Source organism: Poecilia formosa, unplaced genomic scaffold (genome assembly GCF_000485575.1).
Source record: "Poecilia formosa unplaced genomic scaffold, Poecilia_formosa-5.1.2 Scaffold6, whole genome shotgun sequence".
NCBI classification, from domain to species: domain Eukaryota; kingdom Metazoa; phylum Chordata; class Actinopteri; order Cyprinodontiformes; family Poeciliidae; genus Poecilia; species Poecilia formosa.
This window is the reverse complement of record NW_006799945.1, coordinates 4,213,142-4,231,718: the sequence shown is the minus strand read 5'-3', so window position 1 is coordinate 4,231,718 and position 18,577 is coordinate 4,213,142. Positions and strand designations below refer to the sequence as shown.

The 18,577-nt window shown below is 40.5% G+C and overlaps 1 protein-coding gene across 2 annotated transcripts; it reads right to left on the bottom strand.

The window, feature by feature from the left end:
- Window positions 1-1,477: 1,477 nt before the first annotated feature.
- rfx3 (regulatory factor X, 3 (influences HLA class II expression)) lies at window positions 1,478-16,447 on the bottom strand. 2 transcript variants are annotated; one of them, XM_007568558.2, is made up of 17 exons: window positions 16,293-16,447; window positions 10,799-10,914; window positions 10,618-10,706; window positions 8,960-9,215; window positions 6,658-6,732; window positions 6,196-6,377; window positions 5,944-6,063; window positions 5,737-5,861; window positions 5,224-5,339; window positions 4,635-4,750; window positions 4,367-4,521; window positions 4,187-4,284; window positions 3,938-4,087; window positions 3,640-3,848; window positions 3,398-3,551; window positions 3,212-3,254; window positions 1,478-2,446 (listed from the first exon to the last, which is right to left on the bottom strand). In XM_007568558.2, the coding sequence occupies exons 2-17, from the start codon at window positions 10,907-10,909 to the stop codon at window positions 2,166-2,168; spliced, it is 2,280 nt and encodes a 759-aa protein (XP_007568620.1). In that variant the 5' UTR covers window positions 10,910-10,914; window positions 16,293-16,447; the 3' UTR covers window positions 1,478-2,165. The 2 variants fall into 2 exon arrangements, with proteins under 2 accessions (XP_007568620.1, XP_007568610.1); XM_007568548.2 differs by having other exon boundaries at window positions 8,960-9,218; window positions 16,293-16,446.
- Between the last annotated feature and the right edge of the window lie 2,130 nt (window positions 16,448-18,577).

Here is an 18,577-nt window from a genome sequence, read left to right as displayed (position 1 = left end):
CCGAAAATCCAGTCTTAAGATTGTCAGAGCTGGTAGAGGAAAACCCAACAGACATGCAGCTCTACATGCAGCAAAAGACAAATCAGCAGGACAACAATGCAGGCCACACTTTTCAGATGTGTAAACTCCAACCCATCTACAATTATGCACCAGTTTAGGTTTTGGAGAGCTCCAGACAGAAAACAAAGTGAAGTTTGCCGTAGTACGGTTTCAAAATGTGAAAGGAGGCGAGGATACTTTGGCAAGGCGCTGCAGTTCCCAAGCTGTTCATATTTCACAGTCAATGGAGTAATTACAGATGAGCTACCAAAAGAAACATTCACGTCTTAACAATCGGATCAAACACGTAAAAAGCAACAAATATATGTAGTGTATCATCATTTTATATACTATACATATATATATATATCTATATATATATATATTTATATCTCTGAATATTAGAAAATATCTACTTTTGGTCCACTGTACAAAGATGGTCTCTAAACAGGGAACAAAGGGTTAAGCATTTTATGGGCTAAAAACTGAAATCAAAGTACATCAGAGGTGAGAGAAAAGCAATGCAGGTTTTCTCTTCGTGTTGAGATTTGTGCAGTACAGTGGTGTGTGTGCATTAAGGTTTGGTGACTGTGCTGCACGCATCAAAGGGTTGGCACCACCGGTTTGAGGTAGGGTGACTGATGGATGTGTTCCCAACACATACACACACGCACGCACGCAACACACACACAAGCACACAAGATGAAGGGCGTATGAGCACATAAAAAGCACAGCGCAGACCCAAGAAAAAGTCAAAGACACACCCACGCAAAACACACGCTCACTTCATCCGATGACAAAGGCTAAATGCGAGAAATAGGCCTCAAGAAGGCAGAGCGAGGGCAGGACAAGGCTAAGACTGTGACTGTGACTCAGATAGGTTCAGAAGAAAACAAATAAACAAAAACAACAACAAAGAACTGATGAGCCAGCCCAAATCCAGCCACGAGTCACCAGAAACCAAATCTGCGGCTGGGCAACCTCAGGTCAGGACTACGCGGACGAGCTGCATTTAAGGATAAGGCACTATGATAAAGCCGAGGTACATTAAATCCCTGACATTCTATATAGATTTTTTTTTTCCTTTTCCCATTTTTAGTTTTTTTTTTTTTTTTAATTCTGCGTCGCGACATGGCACTGCGGGGACAGGGAACAGCATCCGTGTGGCATCGAGAGACTTGCGCTTAGCCTCCTCTGTTGGTTGAATTTTTTGGTCCACTGCAAACGTAAGGAATTTCATGAAGTGAGAAGAAACTTGTAAAAGCAGGAAAAACGGCTGCCAAGAGTCTTTCAAGATCACGTCACGTAAACCACATTACGAGGCATCTAAAAGGCAAGCACTATGCACGCGGTGCATAAAAAAAAAACTTCCCCCCTCCCCATTTCATCCCGAATCTCATCTGTATACACAAAAGCAGCAGTACAGGTTTTTTTTTTCTTTTACTTCTAATATCACTAAAAAGATGCAAGTGTTTTTGTGCAAGTGGCTACCATATAACTGTCAAACCGAAGTTTCCCCATCATTTCTAGAATCTGACCCTTTGTTGTCTAGCTACATACAATACTCAGAAACGTCTCGCTCAATCGGAAGTCTATCAGCGTTGTTGACAGAAATCAGAAAAGACAAAGAAATTCCATGAAAAACAAAGCACAATGATAGCACCATGAGTTTGGAGGAGTGTCGATCGAAAAAAGAACAGCAAAACTATGTACAACAGGTGGAGATTTTGAGTGATTCGATGCGTTTTGCTCTACTGGGACTAGTGACGTGGATTTGAGCTCTGAGACATCAGCAGTTTGAAGGGATAAAACCCGTCCGCGTGGACAGACGGAAGCCTTAAGTCGCGTCTGAAGAGGAAACATTTAACGGCGCACTCGAGTCCCTTTTCCTCCAGGTCCCTTCCACAGACTGAAACAAGGCGACTACACATCCAGAATCCAAACAGACAAGGACAGAGCACATCCTGGCCGGAGTGTCACTCCTCCACCCGCTACGCGGGGCAGAGCGCAAACAGAGACAACGCATGTAAAAAGATGCAGACATCTAGACGTAAAGAGGGAGAGAGAGACGTGGAGAGTGGGACGGTAAAACTAGGCAGACAAGGTGAAGCTGTGCCCTTTGACCCTCAAACGGAGGCATACGTGTTGCCTGTGGTGCTGCAGTGGCGGATGGTGGGAGTCCCAGCAGAGGGCGTTAGGATGTGTTCGGTGTGGTCCTGCAGGGGCTGCTGCAGCGAGTGGAGAACACTGTGCTGGACGACACCCACCACAGGGTGGGACCCGTCCTCCAGCGCCCCAACCTGGATCACTTGGATTACCTCGTGCTCCGGCTTCTCGCGCTTGGCGAGAGGTTCTCCGGAGTCCTCTGTGTCCTCTTCCAAGTCACTGTCCATCCCGCTAGTTTCGTCTGGGCAGAGCAATGTAGCACATGGACAAAAGAGAGAGAAAAAAAAAAGTCCTCAGCGTTGTATTCTTGGATCGAATACTTCAAAGTTTACAGAAAACATTAAAACCCCTGCTGCAGCTGTCTGACTTTTTAGGGAGAACTGTGAAGATACTGTTGCAGTAATCTGTGACTAAAGATAAATCTTCAGATGTTCTTATCGTAAGATCTTGCTGGGAAATTAATCCTTTCACTGTAGAAATCTTCTTCAGATGACAGAAGACTGACTTTGTAATTGTCTTTACGTGTCTTTGAAGGTTCAGTGCCGAGTCCATCACTACACCCAAATTTTCACAAGTTTTTAACTATAAAAACTGAGGCCGCATGCTGAAAAACACGTCTGGTTTGCTAAATATGTTTGTGTTGACGGGGTTTCTGTCTGGAAAAGTCTGGCATTTTTAAATGGGAAACATGTAGGAATCCAATTTCTTGCTACATTTTGCTCGTTTCAAAGACTCTTTCTAAAATATGTATTGTCCAAGGACTTCAAAAGTAACATTATTTTGGTCTATATATCTCATTCTAATATTCACAGTTTGCCTTTCTGTTTATTATAGTTGTGCATTCTCTGTATTCCTTTTCTCTTAGCCTTGAATTTCTTGTTTTAACATAATTAGCTGAATTAAATCTGTGCAATCAAGTTTTCAGACATTTTTCGGTTAACAATAAGCAAAGTATATGATAAAGTGGAGTTTGTCGTTTTGTGCTGTCTAGTTACTTTTGGCTTACCTTTATCGATGCTAGCAAGGGATAAGGTGTGGAGGTTGTCAAACTGAAATAAGAGAGCGATAAATAGAGAAGATATTAGCGCTTGGTAAAGATGTATCCAAAACAGATATTTAATATCAAGAATGGTAGATTAATAGACAGAATCCTAGGAGAGAGAATACAAGAGAGCAGATGCTGCAGCTGTACCTCGCCCATGACTCCAATGGGCGTCTCTCCAGTAGCCTGAGCCACCCGGTGTTCCACAAGGTAGAACATGTACTCGTCATACAGGAGGCGGATCAGGTGGAAGGAACCGAAACTGGCAGCACTACGCAGGGTCAGGTCTCTGATCACCATAGAACTACACAGAAAAAAGAAGACACCTTAACGCTCAATGTCTCAATGCTGTAAAACCTCAATGAGCCTGAACGCTGGAGGCCTTCCCAGACCTGTAGAAGGACCACTTCAGCAGGAACTGCCTGGCTGCCCTGGGGAAGCTGGGCCGGTGCTCGTAAGGCTTGAGCACCTGGGTGACCACGTTGTCCAGCCAGGCTGCCCACTGCTCCAAAGAGCTCTGCTGCTGCAGGGTGGCCTTGAAGTCCTGCTCCAAGTGCTGGACCACGCCCTCCTCGCACTGGCACACCCAGGACGCCTGCTCCTGTACAGCAGCAGGAGGAACAAACCGGATTTGGGGGGGGTTTAGAAAAGACACGCGTGACGGAGACGAGCGCTCGGGACTGCTCGGACCTGTACGTTGGCAAAGTCAACACGGTTGAGATCACTCAGCATCTGGTTGATTTGGGATGTGTTCTGCAACACAGCACGTGCCGCCTGAGCCAGGTGGTTCAACGATGTATATCTGCGCAACGTTTGCGCAAAGGCACTAACAGCGGCAATCTGCGACACGAATGCACACAAGAAGCTCATGTTATGGACAAATAATAACTTCAAGTATAAATTTAACAAATTTACTATGAGTATTACAGCAAAGTGCACCTTGGTCTGGATCATTCTCTGTGGAATGGCATTCATGGCATTACTAAGCCAACCTTCCAGGCTTTTGGCAAAGTTGCGAATGGCTTGAGTCAAGGCACCTGGGAGCAAAAGAACCGCAACAGTTACTACATGACCAGCTTCATCAGGTAAATCTGATAGGTGTCCGTGACTGTGGCTCACTGGGAATGGGTCTCAGGACATCAGGAATCAGGATCTCCACGAGGGCCTGGTACATTAAATGGTCACAGGTGCTCATCCACTTAAGAACGGCCTCGTTCCTGCACAGCGCCAAAAGCTGTGCTCGAGGGAGCCGCGCTTCAATCTCGCTTATGCTGCTGCAGAACGGAGCAAACCTCAGTTACAAGTCATTCCTCTAAAACAATCTGATTAACCTTGAAATAAATGCAAACCCATGCAGCAAGGCACGTCTCAAAGAGCCAGTCCCCACCTGTTTTCTGTTACGGTGGCGCCCTCTACTGTGTCAGGAGGAGAATAACGCCAGAACGTCTGCCACAGCTTCTCTATTAGACTGAACTGGAGGTTGACAACAACATCCAAGATAGCCTGAAACACATCGAGAAAGTTTTTTTATTATTTTTTTTTTTTTAATAAAAACTTTATAGCTTATGAAAACAAACACTTTTAAATGTCTTCATAGGAGTGCTTTTTCAGCTAAACGGGATGAACATCAGGGGAGTTCTGACACAAAACATCAAACTAGTTAGAAAAAAAAACACTAAGCTAGAAATATCTACAAACTAAGTTTTTGACCTAATTAGTCAATTGTTTAAAAGATGTTTGATATTTATAGTATTAACTGCTTTTACCAATAAGGTTAACTTTATGATAGAAAACAGACTTAGAGAAAGGACAGCAAAATGAATAAAAAAAAATCCTTGAAAATAATTTAAATGGCTCCACTAAAGCAAGATTATTAAAATTAATAACCCAGACCTGTTCGTGGGTTGCTCATCTTTAAGAAGGGTGTCATGATTTGCTACCCTTTCACAGAAAACAAAGACTCTCCTTCGTCTCACCTCACAGTGCTCTCTGTAAAGGGACTGTAGAGCTTTCACATCCTCTGGACTGATGTTCTCCATACTGCTCTGTCCCAGGTCCAGCTCTATAAAGTCAGGGAGTGCCCGCGATGCATCTGTTGGGGAAAAAATAAATAAATAAAAAATTGTATAAGCACTACATGACTCAAAATGAGCCACAGAGTCACATTATCTGTGAAGAAAAACTAAGAAAAAGTTCACCCTCGCTGCTTTTGTTGAGTTAAATATCCCATTTGTTTCTATTTCATACATTTCGAACGTCAGGTGCCATTTTAAACATCGCAAATTACGTTTCGCTTTGTTTACGATGACTGATGTCGTAAAACGTACCGTGACAAAATAATTTCCCTCTCGGGGAAAGTAAAGTATCTAATCCAATTTAATGCAATTAGACAGATAATTTTTGTTCCTATGACTGATGATCATAATTATCTTAAAAAAAAATAAAAAAAAAACAATTCAGCGATTTAGCTTAGTTGAAAAGCTGCTGACCTAGAAACTGCTGGTGGTGCTGGCTCTGTGCAATGACTGTCTGCTCTGCCGCTCCAGGATGGTGCTGCCCCCCGCTTGTGTAATTGTCTCCGGAGCCACTGTCGAACTTCTGCACTGGCTTGAACCTGAAACCACATGGCAAAGCTTATTATCTCTAACCACTATGATTTGTATCACAGCAGGTGCTGCAGGACGAATGGGTCCTACCTCTGTTTCTGCTGAACTGGTTGCTGCCTGAGCGCCATGTACTGCATGTCTTCTTGAAGTCTGTTGAGCGGCGAGTCTGGTTTCACTCGTATACCGTAGTAATGGTATTTTGAGTTCCCTCTGCAAAAACAAAACCGGAAGAAGTTGATGTACAGCGAAGGTTTTAAAATAAACCTGAAATCTTGAAAGGACGCAAACTGAAATATTAAACCGAGACAAAAAAAAAAAAAAAAAAAAAAAAAAAGAGCCGACCTCGTCCCGAGGCGCCTCGTACGGAGTCCCATGAAGATGGAGCGAATGAGTTTGCCAAAAGATGCTGCATTTACAGGGTCTAGTTTCTGCTCCTGGCAGTGCCGCAGGTAATGATTGTAGAGGGTGGACCGCGGTAGACTAACTCCCTCTGCTGTCTCGTAGTTGTCCAGCAGCCATTGGAGCTACAAGAGGAAAAGATGTACCTTTTAACTCACCTCTGTACACCATTTCACAAAAACCCTAAAAACTTCTGGTTTCATTCTGTAAACTTGATGCTGCTCCATGGCAGCTTTGCAAAAGCTTCTATTGCAGCCATGGATTTGAAAAGCAACACTAACATAAACCTGCGAGCGCCACAACACACGTGGATCTACAAAGATGAGAAAAGGGCAGAACAGCAAAAGAGGGAGACTTGCAAAAGTTCAGGTTAGGCAAGAGCGTGCGTTCAGGAAAGCAACTTACATGGCTGTTGAGCAGCGAGCTTCTCTGACTGGATAAACCCTCAGATTTTTGGAGCGTCTCAATCGCCATTTCAATCTGATAAACCACGAAGCACAGGACAACAAAATGTAAGAGGGGGAGGAAATCAAAACTGAAGCAAGAAAACTAAAGAGCTCATTCAAACACTTTACTGGCATTACGCAAAAATAAATAAATAAATGAATAAGTAAATAAATAAAGAGAGTCTAGTAAAGATCCCAAAGCAAGCACCACTAATCCCCAAGCAGAGCAGGAATACTTGACACTTGAACATTTTTTTCCTTCATAATGAAATATAAACAAACCACAGGACAGCTGGAGGGTTTGTAAAAAGAAAGTACAGCGACTTTCAAATCTAGAGATTATGAATCAGGGCATAAAAATGATCTGGTCTTGACGGTTTCTGAAAGTATGCAAGTCTAACCGAATGTGTCCAAAACACACAAAACACCCCAAATCCTCAAAGCAAAAACAAAGTCATAGTGAAAAATGAAGATAAACTTGTACATGCTGCTCCACAGGACCTAGAAGGCAAAGTAACAAGCTAGTTGTTGCAAAGCGATTGCACTTGTAAAAATAATAATGCTGGTGTATCAAGTTTGTGTTTCCACACTGCCAGGAAGGAAAGAGATCAGCAATAATCAGCAATCAATTGTTGCTGCCAATCAGTTACTGCCAAAAGTAGTTTTATATGGTACAGAATCAGGAGATGCACTTCTCTCCACTCACAAGGCATTCTCACCTTTGCTTTGCTTAATAAATGATAAAAAGCTTGAAACCTGTTGAGAGTATATCACATTTCCAGTTAGATCTTTAGTCATTTTAGAACCTGTTAAAAGACCAGATCAGATTTATCCTGTCCTGATGCATAAAGCCAAAACACTTCAAAACATGTACCATCCTTTTAAAATGCTTAAACAAAAGACTCATCAAGCACACGCACGCACGCACGCACGCGCGCACACGCACACACACACACACACACACACACACACACACACACAACAGCTAAGGTTTGACCCAAGCTATGTTCAACAATTTGTATACTGGTTGTAAGTAAGATTATCCATGCCTAACGCGGCGCAAGTGTTGTGTAAATGGGTCAGAGCTGATGCGAGTAAAGCTTGGGAACTGATAACAGAACAACTGCTGCCAACAACCAATGAAAAAAGAAAGGGCATCAACTGCGAGCCATTTCTTTTTGGTTTATTTATTTTTTAATAAAAGCGTCAATAAATTTATCATTAACTTTTGTTGATGTTTAATGTAGAGACTAACTGAATCAAATAACCATGTACAACTACTTAATGACAAAAAAAAAAAGGAAATACAAATAGAGAGACACTCAAATATTTAAGTAGAAAATAAGGTGCAGGAACTAATGAGGTGCCTTTATGTCAAGAATTTTTTTTTATTTTTTTTTTTACATTTTTAGCAAATGTAAAAATGCTCTCAAATAAACAAGTAAGTATTTTATAAATACGAGGATGTCTTATTACCACCACATATGTTTGCTTATCCCTTAATCTGTCGCAGTTAGTTTTCTAAATCCTGTAGTCCGTGATCCCTCATCCGGTGCAGTTAAGAGTGTCTCGGTCGTTTAAAGAAAAATCTGCTGAAATCAGTCTGCTAGAGTAAACTCCAAGTCTTTTCACTCCACTCAGAACTGTGAAAATAGTGTAATGTGTCCCCAGGTTTAGATGATTGTTTTTTTTTGTTTGGAGCAAATCAAGTTGATTCTGAACAACTCTCCATAAGTGGTGCTGAAACTTCAGTCATAAGCATCCAAATTAGGCTCAAATCAGAGCGTAGCTGTTGTGTTGAGTACTCCATCGTATCTGAACAGAGCATTAATAAGGAGTGTTTGCATCTGAAGACTGATTCTCTGATCATTCTGCCACAGCGCCTCATCTACTCCCCTCCACCCCCAAATAGATCAAATTAAAAATAAACAAAGTTTTTAGGAAAATGTTTACAGCAGTTAGATCATTATATGCAGCCTTTGTAGTTTACTGAATACGTGAGCGCGCAAGTTTTAATATCAAGGGCCATTTCCAAGACTGTTAAACTACTCCGGATCAGAAAACAAACACTGATGCAGAATAATGGAGACGGCGTCTAAACTGACGAGGGCAGAAAGGTTTTATTGATTTATTTTAAAATCAAGGAAGATGTGAAAGTGGCTGTAAAGACATAACTATTTAGAAGTAAAAACGCACATGCACAACCAAACACACAAATGTTTACGCGAAGGCCCCGTTCCTCCAGGTGCTGTGTCACTTACAGTGGCCGGAGAGGCTCGTGCCGTCTGGGTGGCAGGATGGGGTCCGGCGTTGTCCATCAGGTAGGCCCCAGAACTGCTGCTGATTACCTGACCCCCTGCCATGCCCATGCTCATCCCTCCAGTGCTCCCCCCTCCGTTGTTGGTCATGCCATGAGACGTCACCACAGTGGACACCTGCGATGAGCTGCCCTGCGTGTCGAAGTAGCTCCCTCCACTGTTCTGGCTGTAGAGCTGCGGCTCCGAATACGTGTAGGTTCTTCTGTTCAAAACAGAGGTCGGCAGTCAGACAAATAACATCGTTATGACGACTATTCAAAAGAGCATCAACGCTGTTAGGAAACGACGGGCTTTTCAGGAATGATGAACACAACTTCTGTGAGTTCATATCCTGGTTATTGACCGTTTATCTGCTAATGTCCGTCTTTCTTTGCATAGATGTACTGACTGAGTCGCATAAAAGGTCAGCGTGTATAATGTGCATTATGCACATTTGGGCATTGGCTAAAAATATGATCGCCCTTACTGTGTCTGGATTATGCTTTGGTTGCAGCAAACAAAGCATTGGCAAGGGAAGCAGAATCAAAAGGTCATTTTGTTTTTCAAAATTAAATCTTTAAATTACTGTCTCTTAAGTACAGCTCATGTTTTACAAAAAACATTACTTTTCGATGTGGACAGGACAAAAGCTGTCCACATGCTTTTCTTTAAAATAGCTTGAAGAAAAGTTTCCCAACAACATGACGATGCTGCCTAATGGTGGGGATTGTGTGCTTGGGATGACCGAGCAATACAATTCTGTTTGCAGTCCAAAAATCTGACCAGAGCACAGCCATCTACATGTTTTGCTGTTTCTCCATGATTTTTTTTTTTTTTTTATACAGTCCCTTCCTTAAGGTTTTCCCAAAACAATTGTATGCACTGGATTTTATACAAGGGTGTCAGCATAAAAGGAGCAGAAAATAAATCCATGCCACACTTCTGAGATTTTTATTTGATAATAAAAAAAAAGTTCTCCAACTTTTGCAAGACAGTAACATTGTTTTAGAGAACTATAAAAAAAACTGATTCAGATGTTCTGTTTCACATAATTTCTCCATGACTGCAGGTCTCTGGTAAGCTGCAGCAGACAGAATCTCTCAAACGGGGATGCAATATAAGGAGCGCATGCTTCAAGAACCTGTATTATGTTGACATTAGTTTGCTGCTCGCCCATCACCCACCAGCTCCCCTTACGTAAATGTTTCAATCGGAGGCAGAAGTCTGTCTGTCCGTGTTTGTGCATACGCCGATGTGTGAGCGTTTATCACAGTAGGAAAAACACAGATTGGGCTTGTTTGTCGATTATGTGTGTAACCTTGTTTTTCAGACCCAGGGGAGCCTTTTATAGAATCGTCACTTCAAAAAAAAAAAAAAAACTGGCCTACTTGTGGTCATGTTCAAGGAACTGAATGCAAAAAAAGACATCTGATTGTAAACCTCAAGAAAGAAAAACCAGAAAGGAGGAGATAAACAAAGGACAACTGTGCTTCTCTGCAACATCATGTGCTTGTGACATGAATGATCACTTGAAGAAATTTGAAAGAAGGAAAGAGGGGGATTCAAAAAAGGCTGAATGTTGAAGATGTGCAAGAGCAGAGCTGGGAAACACCTCGACTCACATGTTGCCGTTGGTGTAGACGCCACTATTTTCCTCCACATACTGCACCTGTGCTGGGTAAACATGCTGAACCTGTTGAACAGTCTGCGCCTGGCGAAATAAGGTGCAAAAGCTTGAAATTACTCAGCAAAATTTTGCTAAGAACTTGCAAGCGCGCAGGTGCAAATCGAGCAGAGACGTACCTGCTGCTGCTGAACAGGCACCTGCTGGGTGGAGCCGGTAGGCTGGACAGGCACGGTGGTCTGGAGAGGGACAGTGGAGGTGGAGTCAGCGCCTGCTTCAGGGGTCTGCATGGCGCCTGAATGAAAAAGAAAACAGACCTTCTGTAGGGCTGATAATAATAACTCACACGACTGTCTTAACCTGCAAGCTTCAGAGGTGAATCAACTTTACAGCGTAATAAAGACAGTATCATGACCTTAATAGAGTAAAAAGCTGATCCCTGATAACCAATAAGAACTTTTTCACAAATACGTCTTGCTTCTGGCTGCTTTTCAAATGCTTCATTTTAAATGAAGCAGTTGAGAAGCAAGTCATAAAATGCGTGACAGCAATACCGAGGCAAATACAGACTCGACGCCTCATCGACTTCCGTGCGCCAAAAGTCAGACCTGTCAGGTGTTGCATAAGAAAATATTTGCTCGCAAACGTAAGCAATTACCCACGTTTTAGTTTGCTCAGGAACGGCCAAATTAGAATCTAATCTTGGGAGAACAGGAAACATGGAGTGTCACCATAAACCTCATCTGTTTTGTCCAAATCAATGCCAGTAAAAAAAAAAAAAAAAAAAAAAAAAAAAAAAAAAAGAAAAGCGGCTCGGGCCAACTGCACCTAAACACCTGTCTCTGCCCCGCGGTACGCAATGTTCTCAGGGACTCATGCATCACCGGCACATGGACTTGTCTCCACATTCGCAGCCATAAAACAAGTTAATATTTAACTAACTCTAAATAGATGCTGCTTCGCTTTCCTCTGCCGCGCCGCACTTTTGCAGGCTCAACGTCACTTCTGACTAAACACCGCGAACAAAGAAAAACTCTCAGATGTTTGTGTGTTCCAAATCTAAAAAAAAAAAAAAGCCCAGCACGTCCGTGATATAATTACTTATCCTTGTTCAAGTGAACACATCTGCAGGGGAAGGACAAGAGGACACACTTAAGGTTAACCCATGTCTGCGAGTTAATAATAGTGTGGCTACCATCACCCATTCCTTCCAGGGAAAGGCCATCTCCTCCCCATCACAGTTTCCATGAACAAGCCTCTCTTGGTTAATTAAGCTGGATCTCCTTAGAGCTCTAAATCACTCCTGGGACAGCTCGCCCCTTTCCATTACCTTCAAGACTGCACCCAATTTTTTGCAGACTTTTACTTTGTTCATGTTGGGGCAGCAACATTAAAACTAGTTGTGACCTGACAGGAAATGGATAAAAGAAAAAAGAAAAAAAAAGAAGCAAATAATAGGGGGAAATACTACTTATTATAGACCAGTCATCAAGATAACATCTTTGGAACAGTTTGGACACTTTTGGGAAGCTGTCTAGTGGGCAAAATCCACCTTCCTGTGTATGTAGGTTTTACACAACAACAGTTTCAAAACTGCTAATATTTCTCTGTCAGGCCATTTCAACAGTTTAAAGTCCTTTCAACAGAATGCTAGTGAAAATAACAGCGTGACTGCAGTTTTCTCTGGTTGCATGAATCGGCCCTAATGAATCTCATTACCTGCCCATCCTTTCTGTTGGGGTACAAAAGGTATCAGGCTGTTTTCCGTGGGCTGGAAGTTCATAAATAACTGTGACAAGTTTTGACAAGACCCTCCTAGATCAATTTGATATCACTAAGAGATAGGATACGTTTAAAAAAACAAAACAAAACAAAAAAAACTTTGTGCCACCTTTCAAACCTGAAACGCATAACCTTCGACATCTTAATACAAAAAAAAAAAAAATAGGAATCAAAGGGAGCAGAAAATTGGAATCATATTCCAAAGTGTAGTTTGAAATCTAAAGTACATGGCCCCAGCCGAGTCCATCTAATTGAGAAAAGGAGCCCCTACATCACAGCACACCCTTGTTGCCTCACCTCAACCCCCTTCACAAAGACACGCACACACACAGGCACACACACCTCCTGCCACACCATTCAGGCACTCCCTTGTGGCCCACTTAAATGCCGTGCTCCACTGAGCAAGTGCAAGCCCTACAAAGACTCAGAGGAACAAAAGCCACCAAGGAGTGCAGCATTTTGCCCTGAGTTTCCTCCCTTCAATTTCTCCTGCTTACATCCCAGCCCAAAAAAAAAGAAAGAAAAAAAAAGAAAAAGAATCGTGAAGCACAAAAGGTTCACAGTCGCAGCTACCAGAAAATACAAAGGACTACAATTTGCCTAAGTAATGATCATGCATGACAAAGTTGGAGTGTAATGAGCAACGCCAAAGACATGCAAGTACGTGAACAAGACTAGGTGCATCAGAGATGGATTTTCCTTCCCCCCCACCCCTCCAACTCACAGTGACTTGATCAGGTGTTTGTATAGCAGCGAAGCAGGTGGAGGGAGATGTAATTTGGAGCTGAAGAGGTGGAGGGTATGCAAAGGAGTGTTTGTTTTGATGGGGGTTTAAAATGACAAAAGAAACCTGGAAGTGAGTTACGAGGCGAGGCGCTCTAATGCCGATTTTAATGCAAGAAACTTTGCATTGGTATACGTCACAACGCAAGACAAATCTTACAGATTTAAATTAGACTTGGTGTGTGGAATAAAACGCAAAAAATAAAAAAAATAAAATAAAAAAAAGAATTGGCAAGAAAGAAAAGACCTTTAAATAGATGCGTGCTCGTCACTGCAGGTTCTACAGATGGTTCATATAGACATATTTTTTTTTCTTTTCTTCTCTTAAATGAACAGTTTATAAGGAAGGTTGTGGAAAATTACAAAGCAAACATGCAGCAAGGCCATGAAAATGGCTGGTGGAATAATTGAATTAATCAGGCCCTCTTTAAGTGATTGGAAATGCAACAGGATCCAGGCAGCAGGTGGCATGGTACTATTTCTGCCCTCCTGGACTACAGGTAAGTGGTAACATGATCTGATAACTGGCAGTTCCTAACATCCTGTTTTGTTTGTGTATGTGGTCAAGAGGGGCGGAGGGGCGACCCAATTTAGCTTCGATAGGCGTCAACAAATAAACATCATTTCCTTGGACTTTTTTTTTTGTGATTCGGTTATAAACGGCTCCTGTGCCATTAGGTCCGACTAAACAGGTGTTTCTCCAACAATGAGCAGCAACACGACTCACACCTCAGATCATAACTACTTGTTCTTTGTTTACTGTTAAATAGCTCTTCTGTTCTGTCGAGGACAGATTAAGATAAATTGGGACGGTCTGGAGTCCCACGCCAGTGGAGGTGCACCTGCTCTCTCTTTCCTTCCCCTCATCTTGCAACACACACACACACACACACACACACACACACACACACGCACACACACGCACACACACGCACGCGCTCGCATGTGCGCGCATGCACGCACACCTGTTTTCCTTCCTAATGGGAATCAGAGGGTTGAACAGGTGAACAATAGACCCAGTGGACCCAGGCAAGAGTAAATGTGATGCAACACTAAGAAACCTGCTCTAAAATAAGTCAATCAATCAATAAAAGTATTACTATTAAAATAACGAGATAAGAGAAAAAGAGAAACTGGCTCAGAATTTAACACTAAAAGTTAGGGAAACTTAAATAAAATGTACTATCCTGCTTTGAGAATAACAGAGACGTCTTGGTCAAATGGTGTTTAATTTTGATATTTATCATTCTAGGTCTACATATGTTCAGAGTTTTCAAACTAGGTCATGAATCACATTTACTATATATGTTTTTTTGTTTTTTTCCCCAACATAATGTAGTTTCTGTGGAACTGGTTTACTGTGTGTTTAGGGGGAAAATAGCCCTTGGATTTTGGGCGACTAGAAAGAGAAAATTTGTTTATTTAACAAAGTTTAGTTTGAGAACAGTAAGTCCAATAGCTGACTTAAACCAGTTGTATGCAACATTTAAATTTTTTTTTAAATCTTTAAGTCAGAAAAAAGGGAAAAAACACATTTGTAAGACTATAAAGCGGAAATGAACTGATCAACCATTTCCTGTCGTATACCTGTTTCCTTTTTTTTCCTGTTCTGATCCACCGATTCAGATTTTGATCCGTTTTGATTTTTTTTAAGGACAAAAGCATAGAAAAGGCAAAATAAAATAAAATAAAATAAAAATAATAATAATAATTCAAAAGTGCTACAGATGTTTTAATAGCTGTGGTAGTTTGAAATCCAACACAAAATGTGCTAATTATGAGATCCTTCCCTTTTATGCAAAACATTTTCCATAACCTTGATTTGTGTTTTATTAAACACAAGTAAATGGCATCAGAGTACATCCTGTAGACTGATGTGTAATGAATATGTAAAAGAATAAAGAAATTGAATAAATATGATAAAAAAAACAAATAAATCTGACTTTCTAGTAGTATATCTCTTCCTGATCACCAGTAAGAACTGGTGAAGGGAAAATTGGCCAATTCCAGTTGACTGATTGGTGCATCTTTATTATTAAATGAACTAAACCGTTATTTATGCAATTTTTATTCATCTTTGACATTTTGACAGGCTTAAATGTAACCTTACTAAAACCTGGGATTTGTGGCAATTCAGATTAATCTGGGATAAACTGTGATAGGATGTTTAGCCTACACTCTTTTCAAAAGCGAAGGCTAATTTCCAAAATTGTAAAGAAGTATGCATTTATACACATATCAAGAAAATCCGCATTAATTCAAGTCAGTTTTCATGATAAACTATAAGGCAATAATGACGTTAAACAGGCTATTTGTAATTTATGCAACTCGGGATAGATAAATTATTCACTGAACGATAAATATGGACAAATGTGAATTAATTAGGGCTTATGTTCCATTGCACAACTTAGCCCTGTGTTATCACAAAGCTTATCACAGCCATCTGATTCCACAAAGAGGGCAGATGGAGAGCTAGCGAAGCTATCTTGGTGCCTAAGACAAAAGGGAAAGTAATGGCTTAGCTATTGTCAACCAGTTAGTCAGAGCAGGGTTAGCTCACAGCACTTTCCCTTCGCTAATCGCCGTGGTGATTTCGCCCGGTTAACAAAACACAAACCACTCGAAACTCCAACTTGCGATCTCACCGCCACATTAGCCCCCAAAATGGAATACCCAACAAGCATTGTGAGGAAGGCATCGCTGGCGTTAGCAGCCTAGCAACAACAGACACCTGCTCCTGCTCCAGCTGACCAGTTAGCATCATTCACTAGCCTGAGAAAGCTGCTACCACTCAGCATGGCAACTTCAAACGGGAATATACACCTACAAAATACTCCTCTCTCTAACTAAATGCTATATTAAAGCTCTCAAATGTAGTTTCTGCTCTCCCACCACAGTAAGTATCCACAGGGAATCTTAGCAAGCAGGCTAACACGTTACAAAGAAACACCCTCGGCTAGCAAACTACCCCAGCTATTATCCAGCAGCAGACAAAACACAAACCAGAGGCGCTTCTAAATCTCCTTCAAAAAGCAGCGACGGGACAAACCAGTTGCGTTCTGGCTAACAAACACACAAACAAACAAAAAAAATTAGTTTGAAGCAAACCTGAGCTACGGACTGGTTGATGAAGATGAGGATGGTGGAGGAGGTGGTAATGATGGAGCGAGAGGTTGTTGTTGGTGGGTTACAGTCGCCAGGACTACGGGGACTATGGCGTTGCCTCACTGGGCAACAGTTGCTATAAAACTCATCGGCTGCGCGCAACCTTACCAGGCAGGTGGGAGGGGATTTAAGCGCACACATAGGCTAAATATATCTATATATTCCTTTAATGAAATGTATTTCCTCAAAAATACAGACGTTTTCCCCTTCTGTACGAATATGTTTCAATGATTTGGCCATTGAAACACGTTCAATATATTTTAAAACATGAAGAAAAAAAAATCTAAAATATGTGCATAAGAAATTTTTGGGTGGCATAAGATTTTTTCTGTTGTCATTTTTCCTACTATGCTATGACTATGATTTGGCCTTTCTGATAAGGATTCACGTTATTTTTGCTTTGTGCTTCAGCTATTTATGCTTATTATATTCAGAGATGGGTTGTATCTATGTATATTTACTCAATTACATTTGCTTGAGTAAATGTGTTTTATTGAACACATTTACTCATATTTACTACAAAACACTTGTAGGGGAAGTTTTACTGCACCATACTTTTTTTTTTTACTTTTACTTGAGGAATATTATGAAGAATCTTACTTGAGTAAAATTTCTGGATATTGTAACATTGACATAACTCTAACTTCAACAAACAAATATGTTTTAACCAGAAATGTATCTAGATTTAAAGTGAGGCCTCTTGTTTGGACACAAGCTTTGTTTTTCTAAGGTTATTTCCTATCTATTTAATGTCCTGGCCCATTTTTAGATAAGAAAACAAAAACAAAATAAACAGTAAATATTTTCATTGGAAGTTATCCTCTTCTCTAAGTATTGATTTCAAAGGTTCATATTGTTATAGAAAATTGTTTGTTCTGTTTGAATGAGTTATTTTAGAATTATTTGTTTACACTTTTTTTTCATTTTAATCTTTAAAATGCCAGAATTTTCACATATCTGTTTTTTTTTATGATGACATCATTTTAAAATATTAAATCAGACATTTTGATCATTTACTCAGTACTCAAGTAGTCTTTTCACGGAATACTATTTTACTACTTTGTGAGTTATTTATTGGTTGACTATTTTTACTTTTCCTTGAGTCAGAATATGTTGAAGCAGTGCCCCTCTTTCTTAAGTACACCTCCGATTATAGGACACAATAAGACTACATAATGCAAAATATTTCCAGAGTTTGCCACAGCATTCAAACATATTTAAGAGCTCATGTGTAATTTTTACACATGAGCTCATCAATTTCACAGATGACTCATTTCTAATTGCGTAGTTTGTTATTATTTAGAAAAGTGAAGCTGCATGGTGTTGTTGTGCTGTCTCCAAGCCCGAGTTTGTGATTCGTAAATATTAGTTTTCCTTCCTATTTCTTTTGAATGAATAGTTCTTCACGAGACATAAATTAAATATAAAAAAAAAGTTTATTCCTATTTAATAACAACCAATTAGGACATGGTAAACCCATTCTTTCTTTTTCCTTTGTTGGGAAGGAGGAAAGCTATTACTTTCACCAATTTTGTAATTTTATTCAATCTCTCCAGTTAAAGGTAATTTTCCTGATTGATAGCACTGTGGGTCCAGATTTTCACTTTGTCTGATTGTACTTTGCTCCAAAACTTGCATATTTTGTCCTTGAAAGAAAATATTCACCTCTATGATTTATTTGCCAGTATATTCAGATCCTCTCAAAATATCTATTTGCACATATGGATGCTAAAAGTAAGCCAATCTGGGCGGGTTGCACAAGTGGGGCTAAATATTCATGAAAAACTTTTAAGCTGACAGTAGCAATCAAACAAAGACACATTGTTTAGCAGCTTTATACTGACTACAAAGCCTTACCAACCACCTGTGTCTACAGCATAAGACTTTATTTGATTAGCACTTACTAAACAGATGCTTTTTGGAAAAGCTGTCGTTGTTGTTGCTAAGCAACTAGTGAAATATATCTGAGGAATAACACTCTTGGTAAAAGATTTGAGTAAAACTGTTTGTCCTTTTAGTTTTAACTAAGTGGATGTGAAAACTGAGTCCAACTGGACCCATGCAGATGGATTTCCACGTAAGAAAAGTAGAGATGGTGGCAAAATATTTCAGATTTCTTAAAGGGTATTGTATTTTTGAGCCATGAAAACCTAGACATAATGAAACCAATCAACACAAATAAAACATATTGAGCCTTTTTATTGGTTTTAAATCAGATAAATAATTCT